General features: G+C 38.2%; 1 protein-coding gene across 2 annotated transcripts; it reads right to left on the reverse strand.

Moving 5' to 3' along the window:
* Positions 1 to 12,609: 12,609 nt before the first annotated feature.
* LOC101166984 (diacylglycerol O-acyltransferase 1) lies at positions 12,610 to 26,455 on the reverse strand. Of its 2 annotated transcripts, none has more exons than XM_023964319.2 (17): positions 25,958 to 26,455; positions 24,586 to 24,673; positions 22,808 to 22,848; positions 21,766 to 21,851; positions 19,604 to 19,656; positions 19,056 to 19,161; positions 17,633 to 17,761; positions 17,347 to 17,415; positions 17,133 to 17,236; positions 16,575 to 16,613; positions 16,390 to 16,431; positions 16,259 to 16,303; positions 15,752 to 15,864; positions 15,339 to 15,404; positions 14,839 to 14,926; positions 14,665 to 14,727; positions 12,610 to 13,507 (listed from the first exon to the last, which is right to left on the reverse strand). In XM_023964319.2, exons 1-17 carry the CDS (start codon positions 26,182 to 26,184, stop codon positions 13,358 to 13,360), a joined length of 1,509 nt encoding a protein of 502 aa, XP_023820087.1. In that variant the 5' UTR covers positions 26,185 to 26,455; the 3' UTR covers positions 12,610 to 13,357. The 2 variants fall into 2 exon arrangements, with proteins under 2 accessions (XP_023820087.1, XP_078788741.1); XM_078932615.1 differs by lacking the exon at positions 25,958 to 26,455 and adding an exon at positions 25,262 to 25,318.
* Positions 26,456 to 27,098: the final 643 nt, after the last annotated feature.

Genomic DNA, 27,098 nt, shown 5'->3' on the forward strand with positions numbered 1-27,098 from the left:
GCAGACACTATCCACTAAACATCTCTGCCATGAAATAAGCATGGAAATGTGTTAACATCATATTTAAACCATTAGAAAGGTGATAGTTTTTTATTGCACTGTTTAATGCCATGATGTATTGCAGGGAAGAACTTAAATCCTGCGTATACAAGATTTTAACAAGTAAATTACTTCAGTTATTCTAAGAGATGAAATTAAAAGTAATTTATCAAGTGTGGATATAAGACAGTAGAGGGCAGTCAGTGACTACATAATGTAAAATACATCATTGTTTCATGTTTTTTTAAAGAAAATATAAAAAACAAACCCAAAAAGGATTTTACATGTTTGAAAATGTTCAGAATAAAATATGTTTTATGGAGGAGATGCTCACTGACACGATCAAAGCTTTGATTTTCCGCTGACATTTTAAATTGACGTTTGAACAGTTTTTATTGCGTCTTAAAGTTAGCCAACCCAAGCCTATCTGGAGGGCAGCATGTCATGCATTATTCTATGAAAAATGCAGTTTAATTACTTATATGCACTTCATCTGGAAAGTTTAAGATACTCTGCCTCTTGTCTTGTATTCCCTCAATGGTAATAACTCATAAAGCAGTAAAAAATATAATCTAAATGATGAAAAACGCAGTCTGCTCTGGCTAATGAGAATCATCCGCTCAGCTGAGGGTGAGACATGAATAATGGGATTCATCTTCAGGAACAAAAGCAGTCCGGCCACACAACATTTAGACCAATGAGGAAAATGAATGGGTGTTTTCATAGTGACATCCCCTGATATTAGTCAGCTTACTGGAGCCAGCTCATCATCATTAACATGGCTAACAAGCGTCGCCCTGGGAAATTGCATATTTTTTTGTCAAGATGAAATGGCAAAATAAAAATAATATTTCAGTGCTTTTTCAGTGATTGCTGGCTGAGCTGTGGGAAAGAGAATGCTGAGCCCAAACACATCCTGTCCTAACTTATGTCTGCAGCTCCAGCCTGTGCCAAGTCAACATCTCCTGGACGGACTAAGACAGATTCATTTGTGGTCATTGGAGACTTTTTTTAAAACAATTCCAGACTATTTTTAGCATTGTCATTATATCTAAGACATATTTTAGGGTGGAAAGGTCACCTCAGTAATTGAAAATGACAAAGAAGAATTCTAACTATATTAAGATTAATTTACACATTAAAAAGTGTTTTTTACAAGGCTGTAAAACTGAATATAATCCGAAACAACATAGAAAAAACATTCTAAAATTGAATCATTAAAGTTGACGTACATCTTGTTTGTTTTAAACCTGTGCCCAGAATAATTGAAGCAAGTAAAGAGAGTACAGAGTCCCACACACTACAGAAGATCCAGATAACTTCTAAGGAGCTCCCTGCCCTTTATGACACAAATATGTGGCAGCCTAGAAAGGAAGGGGTTAATTTCTGCAGCACTGAGGGTTCCCAGGAACAAAGTGGCCTCAAGAAGAGTTTGTACAAGTACGTGAGTGAACAAATAGAATTTCAATCAAGGGACTGATAGACCTTTGTTTGCATGAAGCAGTCTGCAGAGAGGAGTGACGATCATTCCATTAGATGTCTGGAATTTGAAAGGGGTTTTGGAGTACTTTTAGATTGCAATAGACATTTAAAAAATCAAAGATCATAAATATGGAGACTGATGCAGTCATGAGTTAGAGTTACTTAAGGCAGGCTTTTAAACCTTGCAGCAAGTTTTACCTGTGTTTACTTTATTTATTTGTTCACATAATCAACAGCATTGAACACACCAGCCGAAAGATTTAGCTAATGCTCATTTGCATTTTTGGCTGTTATCGGAGGACATAAGATTCATTTTGATGGTCACATCGAGTTGAAAATGGCACTAAGAAGGGTGCACTTTTTGCAAAAGCTCCTCACAAATCAGTTCCATGTGTTGAGAGTTGTAAAAATACAGTAGTACAAGCAAGAGATGATTGCAGATTATATTTTAGTGTATATATGTCAATAAACAGGTGCTTCTTATTGAATGCAACAGTGTTTCTGCAGGAAGAAATGGATGAACTGCCAGCTGCAAATTTTGTTAAAGCTCAGTGAAGTGCTAAATTAATAAAATACTTTCACACCTTGAAAGTGAGAAAGTATACATTTTTCTATAAATAATTTTTCAAATATTGCATGTCTTTAATGAAGGGAAATGCTGCACACTGTAAAGTCGCCTGTAAATTTTATAATCTGATATGAGGCGAACCAACTCCGATCTAATCTAATACATCACTGCTTCTGTTCGACTGTTGCTCTTCTTCCTCAGCATCAAAGAGAGCAGTGATGCAATAACTGTAAAGTGATGCTGAGAGGAGTGCAGTAGGCCTGGAGGCAGATCACAAATAACATTGTCTAAATAAATTCCAGCAGTGTGGGAGTCCATGTGTGTGTTGTGAGATGGAAACATTATGAAAGGAGAGGAATGGTGGGGCAGTGGTACGCAGATCCCACTCAGTACATCATCAGATTAGAGGTTTACAGAGGAGCCCTGAGGGCAAACAAAACCTTATGTTGCTGCTTTGACTCTAATTTTAGGTGTTCTACGTCTGGTCAGGTCTTCTTATGTCCGAAAACTGAATTTAGTAAACTTTTGAGTCAAAATATTGATGTTTCTGTTAAAATAAAGAGCAAAAATGATGCAGTTCTTCCTGTAATACCACATCCTTCTTCTAGAATGAGGATTTTTTACAAATAAATTATGAAAATGTAAGAAATTTAAACAAACAACTTACCTGTTGAGCAGAAGGAAATTGAAACCATGACACATAAGATCTGTTGTTAGTCCTCATTTTACCTGAAAATCTTCATCAAAGCTTGAAAATATCTATTTCTTCAATTGTCAGTACACTTTTTGTATTAAGTACTTTAGGTTCCACTGTTATTCTTTCAACTTTTTTAGATTGCTTTAGTTCTTCTCTCCCCCACTAATTTACCATTAATGTTGGTATGCTACAATAATAAACATTCTTTGACAAATTTGAGCATCCCAAGAAAATGCCATTCCTTCTGGAGTCATACTTCTCTCTATAAAACTACTGTATCCACAGATTCTTCTGCCTTCATGCGTTGTCTCATTGTTTCATTGTCATCTTCGTATTTTTTCCCTCTTTTTCCATAATTTAGCATCAGTTTGGTCTCCTCAGCCAGTGACTCTGCTTCCCACTCCTCCCATTCTGAAGTCAGCCAGCAGTTTCACAGAGGAAGCCCCAACACGTGTTTACATCATGCAAGGACAGTCACATGTGTTCCCATTCACACCCATGCTCTCACTGACCTGTTTTATTTAGTTATTTAGGTCATAAGGTATAGTGGAGTGAAGTCAAAACCATTAAGACATTATTTACTCTGAACTTTTAAAACTGTATAGGCGTTGATAGTTTTTTTAAAGGATTTGCATAAATAATTTAAATAAAATGGTAAAAATGTGGTGCATCTTAAAACAAGACATTCTGGCAAATGAGTGGTTGCTTTATTTTTGATTTTATTACACCATACAGGAACAGTATGTCTGCTTTCTCAAGTGGCACAGATTTGTTTAACTTCACTCTGAATTTGACATTTGGAACAAACAATGTGTGAAGACAGGAAAAAAAAAACAAGTCTTTGATTTTTTTTTTCCAACAGGTTAAAGAATATTCTTCATATTATCACTGACAACACGGGGTTGTGCAGGCAAAATGATACTCTAATAGTATATAAAAAATACCCAGTTTTGTTCTGTGATGGATTTGAAAACATGCCCTGGATGTTCTCATCTCTTCTCCCTGGCATCTCTAAACAGGATGAAGAACAAGAAAAAAAAAAACTGATGGATGAATCAGTTTGTGATGAAACCTGATGCAAAAACCATGTCTAGATTCTTTCAGTGAAATTGTAAAAAAAAAAATACACTCCCAAAGTGGAATGACTGGAGCTTTTCATCTGTCAAACTTCAAAACACATCAAGCCCAACAAGTCATCTGACACTCTTTTCATCATGATCTGTTTCTTCTCAAAGTGGCAAAAAATTCTTCTTGTCAACTTTATTTGGGTGTTAGCTTCTGTGTTGTATGAAAACTCCAATGGCAGATTTAAGAGAATAGATCAAGACAGGCATGTTTGTAGTTTGGGGGATTTATTATTATTATTATTATTACTTATGGTCCAGTGACAAACTGGCACTCTGTTCAGATTGTACCCTAACTTCCCCTAAATAGTGGCTGGGATAGGTTCCAGCATCCCCGGGATCCCAAAAAGAATTAGGGAGATGGATGGATGGATGGATGGATGGATGAACACTTGTGTTGAGAAGGAAAAAATATTGAAACGGAAAAAAGACAGGAAGTGTTTGCATGGTATTTTTTAACTGAGGATGATTAATTCGTGTCTGCTTCAAACATAACTTCAACACTAGTTTTTGTGTGTTTCAAACTCGATTAGATGAATAAAAAGTACACCCACGCCTGACTGGAAGATGGATTCACATGGATGGCTCAGTAGGTCTCTGCAGCGAGTCCCTGAACCCATTCTCTATCCATCTTGTAGAATTAGACACATTTTTCCTCTTCTGGTTTCCTGTCTGGAGAATCCTCTTTAATCACAAACCTTTCTTAGAAAATTCCGGAAATCACTGATGTCAGGAGATCCATGGATCTACCTGTTTCTGAAGGAGAGTGCAAAGAGGAGGAACAGAGGGGGAATGGAGGGGGATATAGAGACAAACATGGAGAGTTAATATATCTGCCTGGATGTGACCAGGTGAAATAATACGCTGTCCCGGTACAAGCAGAAAATCTAAAAAGATGCTCTTCTAACACTGCTAATTGGTTTGAAATCCTTCAAATTTGTTTTTTTTCAGATTCACTGTTATACAGGAATTTTGAAAAGTACCAATAATTTTTCTTTGTTTGGAACTTCAGTCGAGTGCCAACATTAGGTTGTTCAGTGAATAAATAAAGATTTGAATTTGTATTTACATTTCATTAAAGTTTCTTATTAATCTGTTGTGCATGTAGTTATCTTCCTTTGAGTACTGGGAATTGGCAGTGAGTACTGCCTGTACTAGTTTGTTTTTGATGAACCACTTACTTCTTATCTCAAACAGGAAGTTCATAAATGGATGCTACAATGTTAACACACAACCTAAGGAAGATTTCATGTTTAACTAGTGTGTTTTTCTTTCCTTTCCATATATAATGTGCCTTGTTTGTGTTTGCTTCTAGCATGAACAGACATTTTGGACCCTTGAATCCAAAGCAACCTTTGACTGAGGGCATTACAAGCAAAAAAGTGACTGAGCGACCATCTCGGGCATGTCAAAAGTCTTTAAAATGTCATAGGAATTTTAAAAAAGTAAAGGCAGAAAAGAATAGGGTTTTTGTCAATTTTCTTGCAAGTAAGATGCAGAACTAGATCAGCTTGCGGCAGTTTTTCTTTGTTGTTTTTTTTTCTTTTTATTGGGAGTTTTGCAGCTGAATTTGAAAGCTCATTCTACCTTTGTAGAACTTGGGATGAAGGAACCATCAGTTACCACTACCCAAAGAGCAGTGAAGGAGAAGGTAGCAAGCTTCAGATTCAGGCAGATACTGCTCAGACCATTAGTCTTTTGTGAAGACAACACATTTGCTAAATGCCAGATTAAGGCATTTGTAAATTGATTTTGGTTATGAGAACTCATTACAGTTAGAGACTTTGATTAAAATGAGGAGTGCACATAAGCTAACTCACATGGTTTTTGACTGGTTCTGTCTTTGTGCAAACCAGTTATCCTGGGGTCTGGTCTCAATGGTTCTTGATTTAAAGATGCTGGATAGTGAAGTTTTTGCTGGTCTGGTCACACATGATCTGTGGTTATGAAATTGGTTGGATAGTTTATCAAATTCAAAAAATAACCTTGGAGATGGCCAATGGAAGAGGAACAACAGTTCTGGTGAAAGTTCCTTTTTTTTTCTCTTTGTAGCTGCAATGGTGCAGTCAAATCATTGCCATGATTTGCAGCACCTGTCTTCTTCTTTCTCTTTCGGCTTTTCCCATCAGGGGTCGCCACAGCGAATCATCCTTTTCCACCTCACTCTATCATGAACATCATCTACCCTAACATTAGCCAACTTCATGTCCTCTGTTAAGACATCCATATATCTCCTCTTTGGCCGTCCTCTTGCCCTCCTGCCAGGCAGCTCCATCTCCAACATCCTTCTACCAATATATCCACTATCCCTCCTCTGAACATGTCCAAACCATCTCAGTCTGGCTTCTCTGACTTTGTCGCTAACACAGGCAACATGAGCCGTCCCTCTGATGTACTCGTTCCTTATCCTGTCTAACCTGGTCACTCCTAAGGAGAACCTCAACATCTTCATCTCCGCTACCTCCATATCAGCCTCTTGTCTCTGTCTCATTGCTACCGTCTCTAACCCATAGAGCAGAGCTGGTCTCACCACTGTCTTGTACACCTTTCCTTTGAGTCTTGCTGGCACTCTTCTGTCACACAACACTCCTGACACTTTCCTCCACCCGCTCCAACCTGCCTGCACTCGCCTCTTCACCTCTTTTCCACACTCCCCATCACACTGAACTGTTGACCCCAAGTACTTAAACTCCTGCACCTTCTTCACCTCAGCCCCCTGTAACCTAACGCTTCTACCTTGATCCTTCTCGTTCAGACACATGTATTCTGTCTTACTACGACTGACCTTCATGCCTCTTCTTTCCAGAGCAAACCTCCACCTCTCTAGCTGTTCCTCCACCTGCTCTCTACTCTCACTGCAAATTACAATGTCATCCGCAAACATCATTGTCCAGGGAGATTCCTGTCTTACCTCGTCTGTCAGCCTGTCCATCAGCATAGCAAACAAAAAGGGACTCAAAGCTGATCCTTGGTGTAGTCCCACCTCCACCTTGAACTCCTCTGTCTGACCTACAGCACATCTCACCACCGTCATACTTCTCTCATACATGTCCTGAACTACTCTGACATACTTCTCTGCCACTCCAGACGACCTCATACAGTACCACAGCTCCTCCCTCGGCACCCTGTCATACGCCTTCTCTAAATCTACGAACACACAATGCAGCTCCTTCTGACCTTCTCTGTACTTTTCCATCAACATTCTCAAAGCAAAAATGGCATCAGTGGTGCTCTTACGGGGCATGAAACCATACTGCTGCTCACAGATCTCCACCTTCTTCCTAAGCCTGGCTTCCACTACTCTTTCCCACAGCTTCATTGTGTGGCTCATCAACTTTATTCCTCTATAGTTGCTGCAGTTCTGCGTGTCACCCTTGTTCTTAAAGATCGGAACCAGAACGCTTCTCCTCCATTCCTCAGGCATCTTCTCACTCTCTAAAATCCTATTGAACAACCTCGTTAGAAATTCCACTGCTGTCTCTCCTAAGCACTTCCATACCTCCACAGGTAGGTCATCAGGACCAACGGCCTTTCCGCTCTTCATCCTTTTCAGAGCCTTCCTAACCTCATCCTTTCCAATCTCTGCTACTTCCTGCTCCACAACAACCACATCTTCCTCCCTTCTTTCCCTGTCATTTTCCACGTTCATCAGCTCCTCAAAATACTCCTTCCATCTTTTCTGTACACTCTCCTGGGTTGTTAGCACCTTTCCATCTCTGTCCTTAATCACCCTTATCTGTTGCACGTCCTTCCCATCTCTGTCTCTCTGTCTGGCTAGTCTGTACAAGTCCTTCTCTCCTTCCTTTGTGTCTAACCTGTCATATAGCTCATCGTAAGCTTTCTGTTTGGCCTTTGCCACCTCTCTTTTCACTCTACGCTGCGCTTCCTTGTACTCCTGTCTACCTTCCTCAGTCCTTTCTACATCCCACTTCCTTTTAGCCAACCTCTTCCTCTGGACGCAGTCCTGTACTTCCTCATTCCACCACCAAGTCTCTTTACCGTCTTTCCTCTTTCCAGATGACACACCTAGCACCTTCCTACCTGTTTCCCTGATAATCTCTGCTGTAGTTTCCCAGTCATCTGGAAGCTCATCCTGACCACCCAGGACCTGTCTCAACTTCTGCCTAAATTCCTCACAAGTTTCTTCATTCTGTAGCTTCCACCACTTGGTCTTCTTTTCTGTTTTCCCTCTCTTCTTCTTCCTGACCTCCAGAGTCATCTTACACACCACCATGCGGTGCTGTCTGGCTACACTCTCTCCTACCACCACTTTGCAGTCACTAACCTCTCTCAAATGGCCTCGTCTACATAGGATGTAGTCCACCTGAGTACTCCTACCTCCACTTCTGTATGTCACTCTAAGTTCCTCTCTCTTCTGGAAGTAAGTGTTGACTACAGCCATTTCCATCCTCTTCGCAAAGTCCACCACCATCTGTCCCTCCAGATTCCTTTCCTTCACACCAAACCTGCCCATCACCTCCTCATCACCTCTGTTGCCCTCACCAACATGCCCATTAAAGTCTGCTCCAATAACAACTCTCTCTCCTCTGGGGATACTCTCTATGACCTCATCCAACTCACTCCAGAATCTCTCCTTCACTTCTAACTCACAGCCAACCTGTGGCGCATACCCACTGACTACATTCACCATCACCCCTTCAATTTCTAACTTTAGGCTCATCATCCTGTCTGAGACTCTTTTCACCTCTAGAACACTGTTTACAAACTCCCCCTTCAGAATCACTCCTACCCCGTTTCTCTTCCTATCAACACCATGATAGAACAGTTTGTATCCTCCTCCAATACTACGTGCCTTGCTGCCCTTCCACCTTGTCTCCTGCACACACAGTACATCTACCTTCCTTCTCTCCATCATGTCTGCCAGCTCTCTGCCTTTCCCTGTCATTGTGCCAACGTTAAGAGTCCCTATTCTCAAACCTATGTTCCTGCCTTTTCCCTTCTCTCTCTGGCCACGGACCCTTCTGCCTCCCCTCTTTCTTCGACCAACAGTAGTCAAATTTCCACCGACACCCTGTAGGTTAACAGCATCGGTGGCGGTCGTTGTTAACCCGGGCCTCGACCGATCCGGTATGTCTAAAGTGTTGTGGATGATTCGCATGGTTATTTTGGCAATTTTTACGCCGGATGCCCTTCCTGACGCAACCCTCTCTATTTATCCGGGCTTGGGACCGGCACAGAGGCAACTGGCTTGCAACCCCTGTGGCTAGATTGCAACCCCTGTGGCTAGATTGCAACCCCTGTGGCTAGATTGCAACCCCTGTGGCTAGATTGCAACCCCTGTGGCTAGAGTAATTTATGCACCTGTGTGGTGCATAAATTACTCCACAAAGCAGACATACATACTCCCTAACACGGCAGGTTGTAACAGACAGTGTTTGTCAGAAAAAAGCCTTTTGTGTCCATGAAATATGTTCTAGATGTTTCAGATCAGCTCACAAGCATTCAATTCAATTCATTTTTTTTTACATAGCCCAAAATCACAACAGCTTTGTACCGGTAATTGTGAAGTAAACATAAAATTATAAGGATCATGATACATAGAATTCAACAGGAAAATACTAAACTGAACTAACCAAACAGACTAAACTAAGCTGGGCATCCCTGCCCTATAGATGTCTTCCTTATTAAACCATGAGCATACAGTACATACACCAGGTGTATTTACCTCTGATTTTGCATGCTGAAAATGAAGCCAGAAAGGGGACGGGCACAAAGACCAGATTTTGCTCAGCCACATGCACACAAATATCATGATTGTGATTAAAATCAATATAAAATTTTAACATTGGAGTTTATGGGACGTTGCTCCCTTTTGCAACCTGCCTCTAGTGGTGATTTGAAGAACTACAACATTTGATACTTCCACACTTTTGCTAAATTTGGGAGAATATTTGAGAGTTGGTCCACATTAGCTTTTTTAGTTTTAAAGCAATCAAGACACTTAAAAGAATAAACTAATTAGGATTTAGACTTCAGACTTGACATGGACATGGTAAAAGTGACTGGTTAATTTAAAAAAAACAATTTTCTAAGAAAGATTTGAACATTTAGCTTCATGTTGTGCCATGTAAATGTTGAAAACATTTATTAACCCTATGGGAAAATTTTAAATGGATAAGTATATTACTTTTGCAGAGGCTGCCATTTTTTTTAACCAACCAACTCGAAGACATTTTTAGATGACTGGGGTAGTTTCGGACTGCTTGCGCACCTTTCTCACAAGAGACACACAAGAATAATGCACCCAGCCATTAAATGACAAAAATATTAAAATATCTGTGTGATCAAAAAATACATTTTTGTATCAGAAGTAAGACTGACCTACTTTACTGAGGTGATTTTTCACTTCTCAAAACATTTCTCCAGTGCACTCTAATCCTCAATCATGATTGTTTAAAAAATGTCACACAATCGTTCATGATTTTAGTATAGCTAATTGTTGAATTTGCTGTCTCTCTGAAAAATTGAAGGTTCACCGCAATGTCGGCAGACCGGACAAATCTGCACATGCACTGAAATGTGACCAGATAACCCAGAAGCTAAACCGTAAAAGTGTTCATCACCGCTTTAATGTTGAGCCTGCAGGAAGTTTAATCATAACCAAAATCACTAAATGATGTCATGAGTCATTTCATTTTGTGGACTTTTTGTGATAAAAAAGCAGTCGTGCAGCAGCAATGTTCTGTGAGGGCACAACAGATGTGATTTGTTTTAACTGATTTGCAACTTAATTACTTTAAAGAAAATATCTATTAAGAAATAAACTGCAGGACACATTTAAATGTGTTGTAACAAATCGAAAGGAAACTGAGAGAATTAAGATTATTTAGATAAAAGGAAACTAAACAACAAGACTGCCTGGAGGAGTTACAGTGCGACTCTTTCAGAGCTTTGGATGACGAGCTACAGGCAGCTGTTAGGGTTCTACTGCAGCACTGATAATGTGTTAACGGATGAGACTTTCATACTTTTGGAGCCATAAATGTGAAAACAGAAGTTTAATAGTTATACCATTCAAGACTGTTTTGTGTTGCTACTGTGTCGACCTTTTCATTGATCTGACCTGAGGCAGCGTCACAGCCACTGCGTACATTTTGCGCACATTGCATGGTTTAACCCTTGTGCTATCTTAGATGACCCCACCATTACATTGACGTGTTATTCCTACCATGACAAAGGTGGAAAGATTTCATGTAATCCATGGACAATAGTTGTTGTTTCTCTTTCAGCTTTTCCCAGCAGGGGTTGCCACAGCGAACGAGTCGCATGGTAAACTTGGCAATGTTTTACGCCGGATGCCCTTCCTGACGCAACCCTCTCAAAGCAACCGGGCTTGGGACCAGCACAGAAGTAGAGAAGGGAACAGGGAGCAGCCCGGAGTCGAACCCTGGTTTCACGGACGGAAGGCGCCGCAAACCAGCATGAGCTAAACCGGCTCCAATCCATGGACAATAGTGAGGATCACAAATCATTGAAGAAAAAACTTTCAGAGCACTGTCTAGTGGGTCTACATGACCCAACTCCTAATGTTAAAGTGCCTAGGATAGTGCAAGGGTTACAAACTGGTCAGATGTGAATATGCGTGGAAAAAATGAGAATAGCTGAGGTCTTTACATGAAATTTTCACAGATGTGTCACGAATGAACCACATTAAAAACACAGAAGAGGTACGAATAAACCACGCAAAGAACACATACATCTATGTAGAACATGAACCGTGTGTGATTATTACACTCAGCACGTGCAATTCATCCGTGATTCTATTATGTAATTTTAACGTGATATGTGCGCCATATACGTCAAATAAAAGTTAACCATAGATTTAGTTTGTTCAAATGACCAGGTCTTCACAAAACACATTCGGTCTCTAAAGCCTGTGTATTGCTGTGTTCTGAGTATGTGAAAGTATTCTGACTGGGTGACTCTGATCTACAAAACTCTTCTTGGCCTTGTTCCAACTTATTTGTTCTCTTCTCCACAGATCAAGAAGTCATTATGTTTGTTGTTCAAGTGAAATTTATCACTTGCTTCCATGTTTGGACCAATTTGGGGAAACAAGGTTTTAGTTCTGCTGCCTCTTCTGCCTGGAACACTCTACACACCGAGATGAAATGGTCTCATTTTATCCATAACATTGTACCATCTTATACAGAAAATATTTCTAATCTGTGTACGGATTAGTGTAATTTGTCACTAATTTGGTTCTCAACTATTTAAGTCTTATTTTACTTATAAAATTGTCTACTTCTTCATTTTCTTTGATAGTTTTACTTTAACATTTCTATTTCTTTTTCCTTTTTGTGTGGTTGTTGTAATGTTTTCAAGATGTGTTGGTCAGGTTGCCCTTTGCGAAAGATCTCAAAAGGTTTTTTTATCAGGGTAAATAAAGGTTAAAAACGTCTAATGCAAAATTGCTTTTTGCAAAACTTTAAATCAGTATTAGATAAACTCTTAATAAAAACAATTTCCTTTGGCATTGTAACTGTCAGAAGTGGAATAGTTGAGAGGAAGAAAAGCACTTTTGCTTTTTGTTATTAGTCAGTGTATTGTATTATTCTTAATACATTAAATTGTTGAAGGTGGAATACTCTTTACATCTGGATTCCATTTTTTCTTATTAGATTTGAATAAAAAATTCATTAACAAAATCAGACAAAAAAATAAAACAAGTAAATTCATTTTGTTTCTCAAATAAAATTCTTTACTTGGTTTTTTACACTTGCATACAGTATGTTAAATACACCAAAAGACACTATTGTTATGGCACTTGAGGTAAAAATACTATCAATTTCACAAGTCAAAATACAGTATTGCTGGCCCCAAAGACAGTAATCCAAAAATGATCAACAAAACACAGTCCTATAGGTATACATTCATTTCTTATTCCCTTTTAATGTAAAACACAGAGTACAGACACTTTGGCTCCCAAACTCAAGAAGAAACGGAAAAAATAAAAAAATAAAAAAAATTCCAGCTACTATGATTATACCGTCTGTGCATAGAAAATCTCAGGTGTACAGCAAGTTTTTAGACATTAATTTTCCTGCAGTCCTGAGCTTTTCAGCTCAGACTGACCATCATAGACTCTAATTGGAAAGTTACCTGAGTTTAAAGCTGCATTCCGCTTCATTTCCCTCACATTCCTGTCCAGCAGTGTGTCAGGATGTTGCTGCCTCATCATTTTGCTGCTTTTTCTTTAATAAGCAATAGTTTAAATTCCTCACAGGAAGTCACCATTTTTAAGGCATTTAATGAAAAACAGAAACCTAGCAATATTAATTTACTTTAGTACCACATGGTAAACACTGAATGGTTTGTCTCATTTTTAAAAGATGAGAGGGAAGAAGTAAGAATCATTGTAAACTAATGCTTTTCTGTGTGTTAGGTTTGTTAAGAGGGACGGCTCGTTTCGTGGAGGAAGTTGTGTCACACGTCCTCCTGTTTATAGTGCATCACGTAGTAATCATGGACATACATCAACACAGCGAACGGCTGACCGATGATGATTGAAATCCACACTGCTGCGTTGCCATAGTTACCACGAAGGAAGCGACCGACAAACCAGGCTAGTGGAAGCTGCAGAGGGAACAGGAAAAAACAGACTTTTGATGCATAATTGATTTCTGTGGTTCGAGTTCTGAAGTTGATGTATGGGGTCAAATCAGGATAATCATAAAGTGAATGAAAAACGGCGTAGTAAGACGTTTTTTATTACAAAAAATTGCAAATTTGAAAAAAGTTTTATCCCTTTCACAACAAAGCTGTTGTCACAGACAGAAAGTACCAAGATTTTTGTACTACTGTCACAACTTGTTTATGCAATTGATGATGTAAATCCAACAAATTCTAACGCAGAGAAAAAGTTTTATAGCTGAAAAGCTGCTTTTCGCGGCTTACATCCATTGGAATTGTGCTAACTGCGCACACAGTCGATGATATTTGGAAGGTCAAAGATTGTGGTATTTGTCGCTGGCGACAGCTCCTGAAAAAGGGTTAAACTCTGAAGTTCAGAAAAACTTGATAAAAATATAAAAATATGAAAATGTAAAGAAACACAGAAAGTTTGAATAATAAAAAAACATAAATTCCAAACTCTTTTCAAATGAAATAAAGTGTATTTGTAACAGCTGCTGTTTTGTATTTTCAACTTTTGTTTTCTTGTCTCTCTCACTCTTTGCTTTCAGTTTCAATTCAGACTTTTTGCTTAAGCTGCCGAGCCTGGGGCTTTGTGTTGGTTAACGGGACACATTGACATTGGGTGACAGAAGTTATGGTGACGCCATTTCCGCTTCAGAACAGCATGTGTTGATGGCGCCGCCAGTGTCAGCCACCCTCTAATGTGGCGTACAGTAGGGACAATGCTCTCCCAAAGTTTGGTACATCAGAGGAGAGATGTACCAACGGCTATAAGGCCCTAATAAATCTTTTTTTAACCCCAGTTAAACTGTCAAGTAGTTTTTGCCCAGTTTTTTATTTTTTTGGTCCTTTTTTACCTAACATTTTCCTCTTTCATGAGTTCATTCCTCCTGTTTGTGAGCATTCACTTCTTTTTAACTGTACTTTTATCATTAGTTTATAAATTCCTCATACTTTGCTCTCATCATTATCAACCCCTGACCTTTACTTCTGAGTCATTTCATTATATGTACATCTGTCCTTTTAATTGCAGCAGCTTCCTAACTTGTGTTTTGATGTTGCCCTTAATCAAAGCAGTCAGAAAAGTTGGGTCTCACCTGTGCCATCATGCCGGTGAAAGCCCAAAGTCGGAACATCCTGAGAGGAACGCTCACCAAGTACTAAAGCAGAGACAGAGGAGGAATCAAAATGTCAGTCAGGTTCTGAATATACACCATATTGTTTCCTGTCTGGCATAAATGCTTTGAACCTGTTCTACCTGCTGATCTTACCTCGTGGAAAAAGGCAGACAAGAAGAAGACAGCTGATTGGCTTGCTATTTTACTGAATCCTTTCCTCAGCAGTGGCTTGTAAAAGTGTCTGAAACACAAATGAGGGAGTTTTATGAAAATTCACACGAACTGTCCCTATTTTTTGTCTAATTATATTGGTAGAAAAATGACTTTAAACATTTAAGTGAATCTTGTTGACACTAAAATCTGTCAGTTGGGAGTTCTTCTACTTTTATTTCAACATAAAATTATAAAAAATATTTGGAAAAAAAAAATCCTTGCATTCATGTTGCTTTATTTGTTTCATTTCCTCCTCCTGCTGTGGGCCTCACTGCAGATGGTGTTTTCACTATCACTTAAAACCAAAGCATGATGAATCAATTTCCTAAATACATCAGTGTGCCTCATTAAGTTTGTCTCCCAGCATCAATTCTGTTGCAGCTCTCGAGTGTTCAGGCGTTCATTTCCCCCCAAAGTGCTTTAGTGTGTGGACGGTTTACCGCAGACACCACTTGTGCACGGGGATGTTCCAGTTCTGCCAGAAATATGTCACCGACTCGGAATTCCTGAAAACAGCATCCGCAACTTTTAACAGACTTAAAAGGTTGTTTTTTTTCCACTGCAGGTTCATCAATAATAAGACAAAGGGAAATATTAAGAAAAGCAAAAGTAGAAAGCAAAATAAAAAGATTCAGAGAAAAAATATTGCATTAATACAGACAATGCACAAAGTTCTACATTCAGAAAATGCACACACAGCAGATTAAAAAAACCTCTTTTTTAAAATACATGACTAAAATACTTTTTAAAGTCTCTTTTCTTTTAAGTGTGATAAGAGGGCAAATAGGCTGCGCGGTATTTTGGGACTCGCTCCATAAAATCCCCTAACATCTCCGTGTTCGTACAAACTTACCACCAGTCCTTGTAAAACTGTCTGTCCCCAAAGCGCAGCAGCTCCGCCGTAAAATTCATGGACGAGTGGAAGAACCAATAGAAAAACATCAACCACAAAAGGTGATTGGGAACCTAACGACAGAAAACAAAAAGACAATCAAACACACAAATCTCCCCCTTTGAATATTTTCATTTTTTTTGCGACCAATCTCTAGAAAATTAAATAACTTTTGTTTTAAAAATTTCACTTGTTTTCTCACATTAATATTTAATGTATTGAGATTATAATGTGAATATTTATGTATTTACTATAAATTCACAAAGCACTGAACTTTTGACAAATGTATACCCGAACAGAATTATTCTGTTGGTAAATTGGCAGCTAAAGTTTAACTGTTGACTATTAACCTGGTTAGTAATAACGGATACCTTTTTAACTACTTGTTTGCTTTTATTAAACAACTACTTTGCGGCACAACTTAGAAAAAAGGAAGACATATTCAGGTTGGAAGCTTTTATATTTTACCGCTAATCTTAGGAGGCGCTCAGTCATCCGGGATAAATCCATGTCCTAACAAAAAAGAGAAACCCATTAACAAAATGATATTTTACGTGTTCAGTATATTTTTAATTTTATTTAGTATTTTGCATTCTTACTTCTAGTGGTTTCATGGAGCTCTGAATGATGGGAATCATCCACTAATATGGAGAAACACACAAAAAACAAGGCTGTACATTTTCTGTTTTTAATAATAGATTACAGTTTTACTTTAGCAGAAAAATGCTTTATAAAAACAACCAGTAGAATTTATTTGTAATAGGTTAGAGAAGATTGAATGTACCTGCTGGGTTAGACCAACCAAGACCTGGATAAAAAAGAACTGTGGAGAGAGAACACGAGAGGGATGCTTCAGAAAGAAATGACAGAATTTGTGAGAAAATACATTTTTTTTATTTAATCTGCTAAATAAAAATACTTTAACTTCTTTTATTTTTTCATTAAAAAGTCATGGTTTGACTTTTTTTCTCAAGATGCCTGGATCTGCTGTAATTATTTAAGCTACAGTCGACTTCACCTTAAAGAGTTACATTTCTCCTTAAGAAATTTCTCTCCAAAGCTACTGTCAGCCAAACAAATTCAACAAAACAAAACAAAAACACCAATATTTTAAACAAAAAATAAAACCAAAACTCTAAACTAAAAAGCAATTTTGACACAAAATAACAACAAGCTGAACAAAAGAAACATATTAATATAGATGGAAACTTTAAATTCATTCATAAACAAACGTTTTGATGCTTAGAATTTTGCTTGGAGATCCTAAATGTGGATAAAAAGTCCTATGGTTGGCTGGTCTGTCATTGTAATTCAATGATTCTGACATGAAATGCTTCCTCACCATCTCAAAAAGCCGTCTCAGCAGGAAACTCATGCGTATTTCAGGGGAGCGAGGGAAGTTAAGCTCGTAGCAAAGAGTCGGAGCAAACACAAAGTAGTACATGTCTGCAAAGAGAGAGCAAGTCCCGAATAGGGACAAAATAAAAACAGGCACAATGACAGCGATAAATGATTGGCTTATTTTGAAGAAATCCTGGTGAGATGAGTTGAACTACCTCTGATGGTTAAATTTCCAGGGTAACACACTTTGTGTTCGCCTCGATGGAAGTGGTGCGGTGTAGGACCTAAAACATCCATTTAAAGTAAATGTCAAAAGTCAGTAATTTGTCATCAAAACCTAAGGTTTTTATGAGAGCTGCAGTGACAGAGCTCCTCCAGCAGGTGTCACTGTAGTGGAAAGAAAGACATTTTTTAAAGACTTTGCTTAAAAAAAAAGCTTGCTTTTCTATTTATTTCCATCAAGCTAAACCATAAATGTATGAATGCATTTGTGTGACTTACAGGACAGAGATCTGACCAGCTTCCTGGCCTTGACAGTGCTCAGCTCCCTGCACCACAAGTTGACATCCTTGTAGGAGTAGAGCTTTAGGAAGAGAATGGTGTAGATACCAAGTGCAAATGCACCACCCACTGTGAAAAAAAAGAGGACAAACAAGGGAAAGCTGATGGGTTTACAACATCTATATGAGGAAAAAGAGCAAAAAAATATATTATTTTCAGAACCTGAAAGGAGTGACGGAAAGCAGATAGTGGAGGGAAGTAAAAATGTGTGAAAGAAAAGGAAATGTCAGAGAAAACTGACAGGAAATTGAACCAAAAAATAAATTGTATACCGTTAAAATCTACATTCCAGATTTAAATATGTGGGACTAATTACCTTAATAAAGTGACCCAGCCATTCATCATTTATTTATAAGCGGTTAAAAGACCACAGCAGTCGACACTGTGCCAGTATTTGATGGCCAAATGGCTGAAACTGATTTAAAAAGAGCTCAATAAACATGTTTCACAGACTTAAGCTCATCAGCTGAGCTGTTTGTCATCCGGCAGTCCGTCAGCTGCAAACATATGCTCAATCTAAGCAGGCCGTGTCGAAAAAAAGGAACAAACCTACACCCGCACGCTGAGAAACACAGCGAGCCAAACTGCCTGTTGTGCCAACTGGGTGAAGATGAGGTCTGCAGCACACCTGGCATCATACGACAGCAGATCTTATCCATTAACCATCTGTCTCTACGGCTCAGTTTGGCCCCTAAACTGTTTGATTGTTTTTGAGTCGGCTACTGAAGACAGAAACTAGAGACATCTGTGGAGGTTGAAGTAGAAAGAAAAAACCTTCCACATAAAGTAGACCAGGGGGGAAAAAAAAATCACAAGCTCTTACTCCTAATTAGTGATAATCTGGTGAATAAATGTAATGTTAAATATGCTTTTTACCTGTAACTTTCCATGTGGCACCATAGGCTTAAATCCAAACTGAGAATTATTTTTCTTAAGGCGTTAAATGTACTTTAAGAGCTTTAACCTGAAAACTTCCAGTTTAATTTTGAAGTTCCATTAAATGTTTCGGATAAATCTGTGACTAAATACGACTCTGAGACAAACTAGTGCCCTGTGTGGGGTGTACCCTGCCACAACTTTGTGTGAGAAATCACTTTACTGCACCTTCAAACTAGTTAACCATTTCTCTGAAGGGCCAAAGTTTGAACACCCACTGGTTCAGTGTCTTGCCCAAGGACGCATCGACTCATGGGCGTGCAAGGCGGGAATTGAACCTGCAACTTACGATCGTGGGTCGACCGCTGCAGCACGGCCGCCCCGTAGATATTGCACATATAATGTTTAATTTTAAAGATAGCATGAACAGAAAAATATTTAGATAGAAAAATAAAGGTATAGACAGATTTGTAAATAGTAAATGCACCTGGTGTCACAGAAGGAAGTACCAGTACCACCGCAGCAGGGAATGTTAGCATTACTGCCAGGTTGACGAAGTGGACCAGGAACCCCACACGTTCACTGAAAGAGCCCTGCATAGAAAAAGAAATAAAAAAGAACTTTCTAAATGAAATCGCAAAGAAAAAAGTAGACAAAATGACTTAACTTTAACCATTCATCATTGACCTAATTCTAAAAAAAAAGAATATTTTATGATTTGATTTTGTCTGCTTATGAACAGTTGACATTTCTCGTGATGGTGGCCTAGTAAAGTTTGAAAGAAAAAAGGGCTGGTAATTTTCCATATTCATGCCAAACAGACAGAGCATAACTGAATATGCCCTGAATGCAAATGGTGAGACTAATTCATTTTACCATTTAACATGTGCAGATGCAACTTTAGAGAGTCGCCCAGTCACAGAGTTTTAGCAAAAATAATCCCTCCTGAGAACTGCAAAGTGCTCCAAATTTCACACTTGAGTTGAAATCCACTGTGCTCCGGTGTTTAAATGTAAGCAGAGCTGCTCTACTCACCTTCGACAGCTGTCTCTCAGTGTAGAGGGCAACCACAATGAACACATTGGATACTGTCAATGAAAGCAAAGAGCAAAAACTCACCAACACGATCATAACCACGACTTATTTTTTGTAGCCTTCTCTTTCTTAATTTGATTATTTTGTAAGGACTACAATGTCATAAACTAAATATAAAATAAATAGTAAATTTAGGAAATTGAATCAGTCTTCATTCGCTCCCACGTTCAATTCATCTATTTTCCAATCCTGCTGAATCCCTTTCGGGGTCCTGAGGTTGCTGGAGCCTATCCCAGCTACTGTTAGGCACTGTGGGGTGCACCCTGGACAGGGTTGCCAGTCAATCGCCACACACACGCTCACATTCTTGTGGCATTTTAGTGATGATGGAGGACATATATAAAGGAAATTAGTTCAGAGTTCAAATCCTTGTGAATCAGGAACAGAAGCAGAAAGGCAGTTAACAAAAAGAGCCTATTTGTGATGTAGAAAATATGCTGGCTGTGCCTCAAGCTCCCTGCTCCGCTCTGCAATGGGGAGGGGAAGGGGGGATGGGGTTGCTCCATGCTAATGGTCCCACCCAAAACTCAAAGGCTCATTTTTAGCTACTGCTGTTCTGCAGAAGCTATGTCCTAGAAAACAACGTAGGGTTTTTTTGGTGCCAAAAATGTCAAAATCTTAATAAAAAAAACCACTGGGAATGCTTTTAAAATAGCTCAGAGAAGGTAGAGTGGGTCTTTAAGGTGTTACATTTTATCGCAAAAATTAGCATGCTTTCAGGTCGGCCCAAAACTGTGCCTTTTTATTATTCTTACTTTTTTTTGGACAGATTTAGTATTTTGAGAAAAAATACACAGAACTTTTGATCCACACCTTTCTGTAAGCTTCTACGGTCAACAATAGCTGCGGTTACATGGACAAAAGTAATCAGAAAAAAAGCCTGATCAGAATAAAAATGCGTCATGTTTGGAATACTCTGCCCTAACCCGACTTTTTCAGATCCAAATTTCCTTCCGATTGAGATAGGTATCCCGATTGTTGATCTGATCGTGGCGCATATAAACTTAAATATAAATATAAACTTAAATGTAAATATAAACTTAAATGTAAATGTATCTTTTGTGTTTTGGAGCATGTTTAGTTGATGTATGTGTGGAAGCTGCTGCTGGTGCAACGCCTCAGAAGCTTCCCCGCGTAAATAACTACCATTACTATCCATGCCACGGCAAACTGGCTCTCTTCCTGACCTGTTGTCCCCATTTGTTCCTGCAGTCATTTGAGCTCATTCCATCCACTTTTCTTCTTTCACTCCTCCTTTTCTCTGTCTTGTCTCCATGAGGCACTTCTGCCCTCTTCTTCCCAGCCCTCCATGCACACTCATTCGCCTAATTTAATCCTCCATTTAATGCTTGCCCTATTCTTTCCCTTCACATCTAACTTTCTATTGCTATCCCCCAGTTCTGGCTCCCCCTTTTTTCTAGAAAGTACAAATGTGGAGAATATAGGGCAGGTGATTGTTCCTCAGGAGATTCTGCAAGCTGGACCACTGCAGACTTTCACTGCAATGCACTGTAGAAGTGAAAAAAAAAGAAAGGGACTACAGCAACGTGTTTAGAAAACACGGCAAATCACTAAAACAAGGAGAAAAAGATAATGCAACTATGATCTATGCAGGTTTCCATCCAGATACCACTAAAATAAATCATTAATAGTAAAAAAGAGTTGTGCGTAATGACATACCTCAGTGTAGGCCTGCACAATATACCGCAAATTTATCATTGTCGTGATATCAAGCTGTGTAATATGCATATTGCAAAAGACAGGGAAAATTGCAATAAATGGTTACCTTAAATTTGCTAAGACAATCTTATGGCAGCTTAAAACATTTAATGAATCAAGTGAATCCCTTCGTGTTGTTGACCAATCGGATGGAGTTCTATTATGTTAGATGTCATTCAAGGGTCATTTGGAGTTTAATTTTTAAACTGTTGCAGTGAAATGGGAATGATGTTTTTGGTTGTTTTCCTATTTGTTTATATACCACAAATTATATTGTTATCGCAATATTAATCAGTAATATCGCATTTCGGGAGTTTTCCTCATATCGTGCAGCCCTACCTCAGTGGTTTTATTTTGAAATGCTGTACTAAAGAGTTACGTACCAATCACCAGGCATGCTGCAGGCCAGCTGTAGGGGTCCTTCAGAAACAAGGAAACCACCTGAACGGGGTCCACAAGAACACCGTACCTGGAAGAATACAAATACAAAGTCCTATAGAAAAACGATTCCTAATAGCGTGGGATACATCTGGAGCTTCATCAACTGTTGATTTAAACTTTCTCAGAGGAGGTTTTTCAGTTTTCCACACAATTACTAAAATAACGTGATTAAAATCTGCTGGTTTAGCAGCTTACTTCTCAAAGTGAGTCTTTATGGTTGCATGTAACTAGACACCTCAACAGTAAACAAAGGCAAAAGATTGGGAGAAAATGTTTAAATTACTTGGAATTCTACTGAATTTCAAAAATGATTACCTTTTTTTTTTAACACCTTATTTGTTCATCTTATTCTATTTTATTCTGTAATTTGAAGTTAGATTCCCCGTTTAGACTGGAGTTTGAAAAGAAACAGAATTTCAATATCTATGAATGTGAAAACATTATAGAGATTGACAATAAAGTTTATTTTGAATCTTGAATCTTTATACCATACAAAATGAATGCTAAAAATTCACCTAGAATTTGTTTTGTTGCCCATTCTGGATAACATAAAGTCAACTTGGAATAAATTGAGAAAAGCTTGAGAATAAATTGAGAAAGCTTTGCTTGCATTGAAATTGACTATTTCAAGACAACTTTTGACATGTAATATAGTGCAAAATGCAAAAAAGACGTTCAAAATTACAGTCATTTTGAAGTATTTTTCAAAAGACGCCAATTCTAAATGGAAACATAAAACCTTCAATGTTCAAAGGCAGTTTTGAAAAAAAAAAAAAGTGACATGTTAGTCTTGCTATTGCATCAGCAGAACTACACTTTTGAGATAAATAGCAAGAGTATTGAAAAAGACAAAATATTTTTACAAATTTGTAGAAATGACATATAATTAGATATGAATTATAAAGCCGAAAAAAGGTGATTTTTATTCAACTCCAAATAATTTAAACAGAGTAGATGTAATTTTTACTACTTAAGTATACTTACTTTAACAGGTTTTCTAAGAAGAGGCGAGCATTACTCAGCACCTAAAATAAACACACAAGATATGAATAAAAATATACATATTAGTGTAGCAACTCAATTATTAATAACAGTTGGTAGCGGTTGTTTTTTCTCTTGTGACCTCCTCAGTTATTCGTCTTTTTCCATTTCATTCCTTTTTCTACATCATTCCTTCAGGCTCACTTTCTTTGCTCATATTTTTAAATAAACTGTAATGTTCTATTAGCAAAGACAACATGAAAAATTCTGAAAATCTCTTGAGAATGGGTTTTTGTGTAAAAATCCTTATATATATAATATATATATATATATATATATATATAAGAAAAAAGCTAATTAGTCCCATTTCTGCATTAGAAAAAAAAAACATAAGAGAATAACATTTAAAAGCTTTTTCTAAGCAGGAATACCTATATATATACCTATATATATATATACCTATATATATATATATATATATATATATATATATATATATATATATATATATATATTTCATACTAAGCCTGGAGTAATGTAATAAAACAATGAATAAACTATTCCTCTCAGGTCTGCTTGACATTTTTGAAAAATCAGGTAGGTTGCAGCTACAGGTAGGGATGCAATGAATCACTTTCTCTACGATTTACAGTTCAGTTTTCAATCCAGAATTGTTGCATCTCTAGTAATTACAGTAGTGTGAACCCACAACCCACCTCATACAGCTAACTCTGTCTGCTTGTGAATCCTCTCAAAAACCCTAGCAGTGTTACGGCAGTTCTATCTTGTCTCTCCTCTTTCCTGATCAATATGTCCTTTGGTAGGAGTGTTTAAGTGGCTGCATTCCATACTTAAAAGTGAAACTACGTTTGCCTCTGTTGTTTGTTCAGTGTGTTTTAGGAGCCATGGATTTCTCATCTGGTTGGAGATGTTCTGTTTATATTTTAAGGGTGGTAATCCAGAGCTAAATAACAATGCCATGGCATTTGTTTAAACTCTTTGGAGTGGGAAAACTGAAGTTGAGATGGTCATTTTACTTTACGTTTTTAATTACAAAGATGTTACTTTGCTATGCCGGTGACTAATTTAAAAAAAAGGGGGTTTACCGTAATTTCTGCACTGTAAGACACACTCACTGTTGTTTTTAACCCTTTTCATCGCTGGGTGATTTTCACCCGAGCAAAACTATTTACATTAATTTCAATATGTTGGTTGTCAAGGAGTCTGTGCCTTCTCCAGAGAACTCTCACGTGTCCCAGGAATGGGTGGACCAATGACCAAGTTTCTAGTATCATTTTAATATTTTTTAGTTTTTTGTCAAATTTTTAAAAATTCAGTCATTTTTTAGCATCTTTTTTGGGAACTTCCTATGTTTTCCTTTTTTACACATACCACAGGTGAAAATGTTTATGACATATATTTTTTGCTGGGTTTGTGAATGCAGTTAATAAAGTCTGACTCACTGATGGACTTCACACTTGACTCTTTTGTCCTACTTTATGCCCCTTATAGTTTGGCGCGCCTTCTATGCTACACTATTTGTAAGATGTTTCAGTGACATTGTTCTTTCTGCTGTAAAAAGAACATGCAAAAATCATTATTGCCCTTCTAATATCACTAACTGCTGTCATAAAAACTGTCATAACTTAAAAAGTCTGCATAAACAGCTGCTGAATGAAAACACCACCCTTAACTCAAAGTACTTTGCTGATACCTCAAAGGAGTTCTGATATGCCATTTATCACAGCTAAAGGTGTGGAGTGTGCGAAAACTAATCTTACCAGCATTACCACACACCAGTTGAGTACTCCTCTGTAGTTACTGTAGCCACTGGCTGAACTCAAAAGGGACTGCTGTGTCTTGTGGCAGCTGCAAATAGAATAGAAAAGGTTTTTGCACAGACATCAACTTTCTAAGCCACAAATGTGCTGTCAGGAATCTTAGGGTCTCATGATAACGCAGCGTTTTTAAAAGACAGGACTTTACTAGAACCCACATCTGCCTTGATCAAACAAACCGTAAGATATGCTCTATAGATGAACAACTGGATACACTCACACTTACTTCTTGGAGCAAGTTAAAGTCATTACAGTTAGGGCTTTGATGTTCAAGTTTGTGATTCTAACAGGGTTGTTTTAAATTAGTCTTTTTTTTTTCAAATTTCCAATCTAAAAACTGAAAAAGATCAAACTGTTTAAAATTAGAAATCTTGAAGTAGCCGTTTTTTTTTTACAAAACAACAAAACCAAACAAAAAACAAGAAATTAATTTTAAAGAAAACTGTATAATGCATTTTGAAATTAATACAAATAAATAATTGATTTACTGTTAAATCTAACTTTAATAGCTTTGATGACATGTACTTATACGTATGTCCCAATGACAAATTTGGATGAGAAGTTAAGAAAAAGCAAATGTTTGTTTGTTATTTTAAATTGAGGACAATGACAAACATACAGGTAAAGTGCATTTACTTGCGTAGATTCCCCAGTCATCCATGTCACCCAAAGAGCTCAAATCCAAATAACTGGAGTGGAAAAGAACTACCTTAAACTGAGGAAATGGCCTCAGGCATCACCTGTTTGACACACTGAAGCCTTGACCAGCCTCCCTAGATGGTTTTACAATAACTTTAATGATGTGACCAACACAGCTGAGGCGTGAGGTGCATGAAATACAATGACCCCCCAGTGACCCGGAAAAAAAGGGGGTCAAAAACATTTGGGTTCTAACTTTTGTCTTTCTGCAGCAGTCAACTAGAAATGCAAACGAATTTTAGGGGAGGGATCGGAATGCTCTTTTTTTTTTTTCATTTTTTGGAGTAAGTTCAAAAGCTAACGACAGACTAAGCTTACAATATTTTAATCTTATTCATAAGATTTCACTGAACGACTGAAGTGATTTTTTTTCTAGACTTCACAGAAGCACAAAAGACTAAAAAAAAAAAAATAGAAAAAAGCATGAAAAAACCGGAAACTACAGAAAATAACCTTTGTGGTTTGTTTATGCCGTTTTTTGACCAACACTGTCGTAAACCGCCGCAAGAAAAAACATCAGTTAAGACGAAAGTTTACTTAAGAGTGCATTAGAAATGAAAATGCAGTTTGCCTGGGGCAGAGTTGCGAAATACTGTTACAAGTTTAGCAGACTCACCTCAGTCTTGCACTAATGTCATTCTTTGGCCTCCATTTATCGCCTTTCGGCTTGTTCCCCTCCCGTCGGTCTCTGGATTCATCTTCGGGGTTTGGGTCCCCGAGCGACTGCCTCGGGCTCGCCGCTGCGTGGCTGTCACTCAGCGGCTGCAGGCTCGAGCCTTTCGCGCTGGACAAAGTCGATCTTCTCTTTCGTGTTATGGTCTCCGCTGAGTTCAAGTCACCCATGATGACAGAAAAAAAGACATCAACTGTAAAGTTCCGCTTAAGTGTTTACCTCGTACGACGGCATGCCCTGCAGTTCTAGTCCATTTTGACACAGCGTGGGCTTCAATAAAAAGGAAGTAGACGGATGGCGAAAGAGCTCGAATTACTCCGTCCGCTCACTTCGAGGGTGGTAGGTGTGTACTGATGACGACATGGGCCGTGAACGCAGCACAAAACTGTAACCTGTTTGATTGTGGTGGTGAGCAGGTCCTTGCCCCAGAGGCGATTCGAACACGTGGAGCCATGAATTACTATCAAATTTGTACAAATTCTCACACAGACACGCCTAAAGGGTTTCGTGAAACACGAGGTTGGTTCATACTGCTGGTGCAGACATCACCAAACTTTCATTTGATCCCAATTCATTCTGACTAACAGTCGAAACTTTGACACGACTAACAAACATGTCAGAACACATCCAGAAAGAGTTACAATATTATTTTTAAGTTTTTTTATTATCCATAATGTGGTTTCTTTTTCGTTTTGTATAGCAACAGTTCACACAATTCATCCAAAAGTGGCTTTTGTAAAAGGAAGTGACTAAAATAATAATAAAGATCTCTTTCAAAGCATGTTTCTACAGTGTTGTACATAAAGTATTAGATATGAGTGGTCAACAAAACAAAACATACCATGTAACCTTATCATCTATAGTTACTTTGGCAGCATGATAGAAAAATCAAGTTTCCTTTTAATTCATTAAATGGTAAATGGCGTATACTTATATAGTGCTTTCTACCTTCTTATGAAGGCCCAAAGTGCTTTACAGTCACAGTCCCATTCACCCATGCACACACACATTCACACACTGGCAGTGGCTCTGCTGCCAAACACTGGCGCCAACCTCCCACCAGAGGCAAGGTGGGGTTCAGTGT

This window comes from Oryzias latipes, chromosome 16, assembly GCF_053564925.1.
Source record: "Oryzias latipes strain Hd-rR chromosome 16, Olatipes_Hd-rR_3.1".
Taxonomy (NCBI): domain Eukaryota; kingdom Metazoa; phylum Chordata; class Actinopteri; order Beloniformes; family Adrianichthyidae; genus Oryzias; species Oryzias latipes.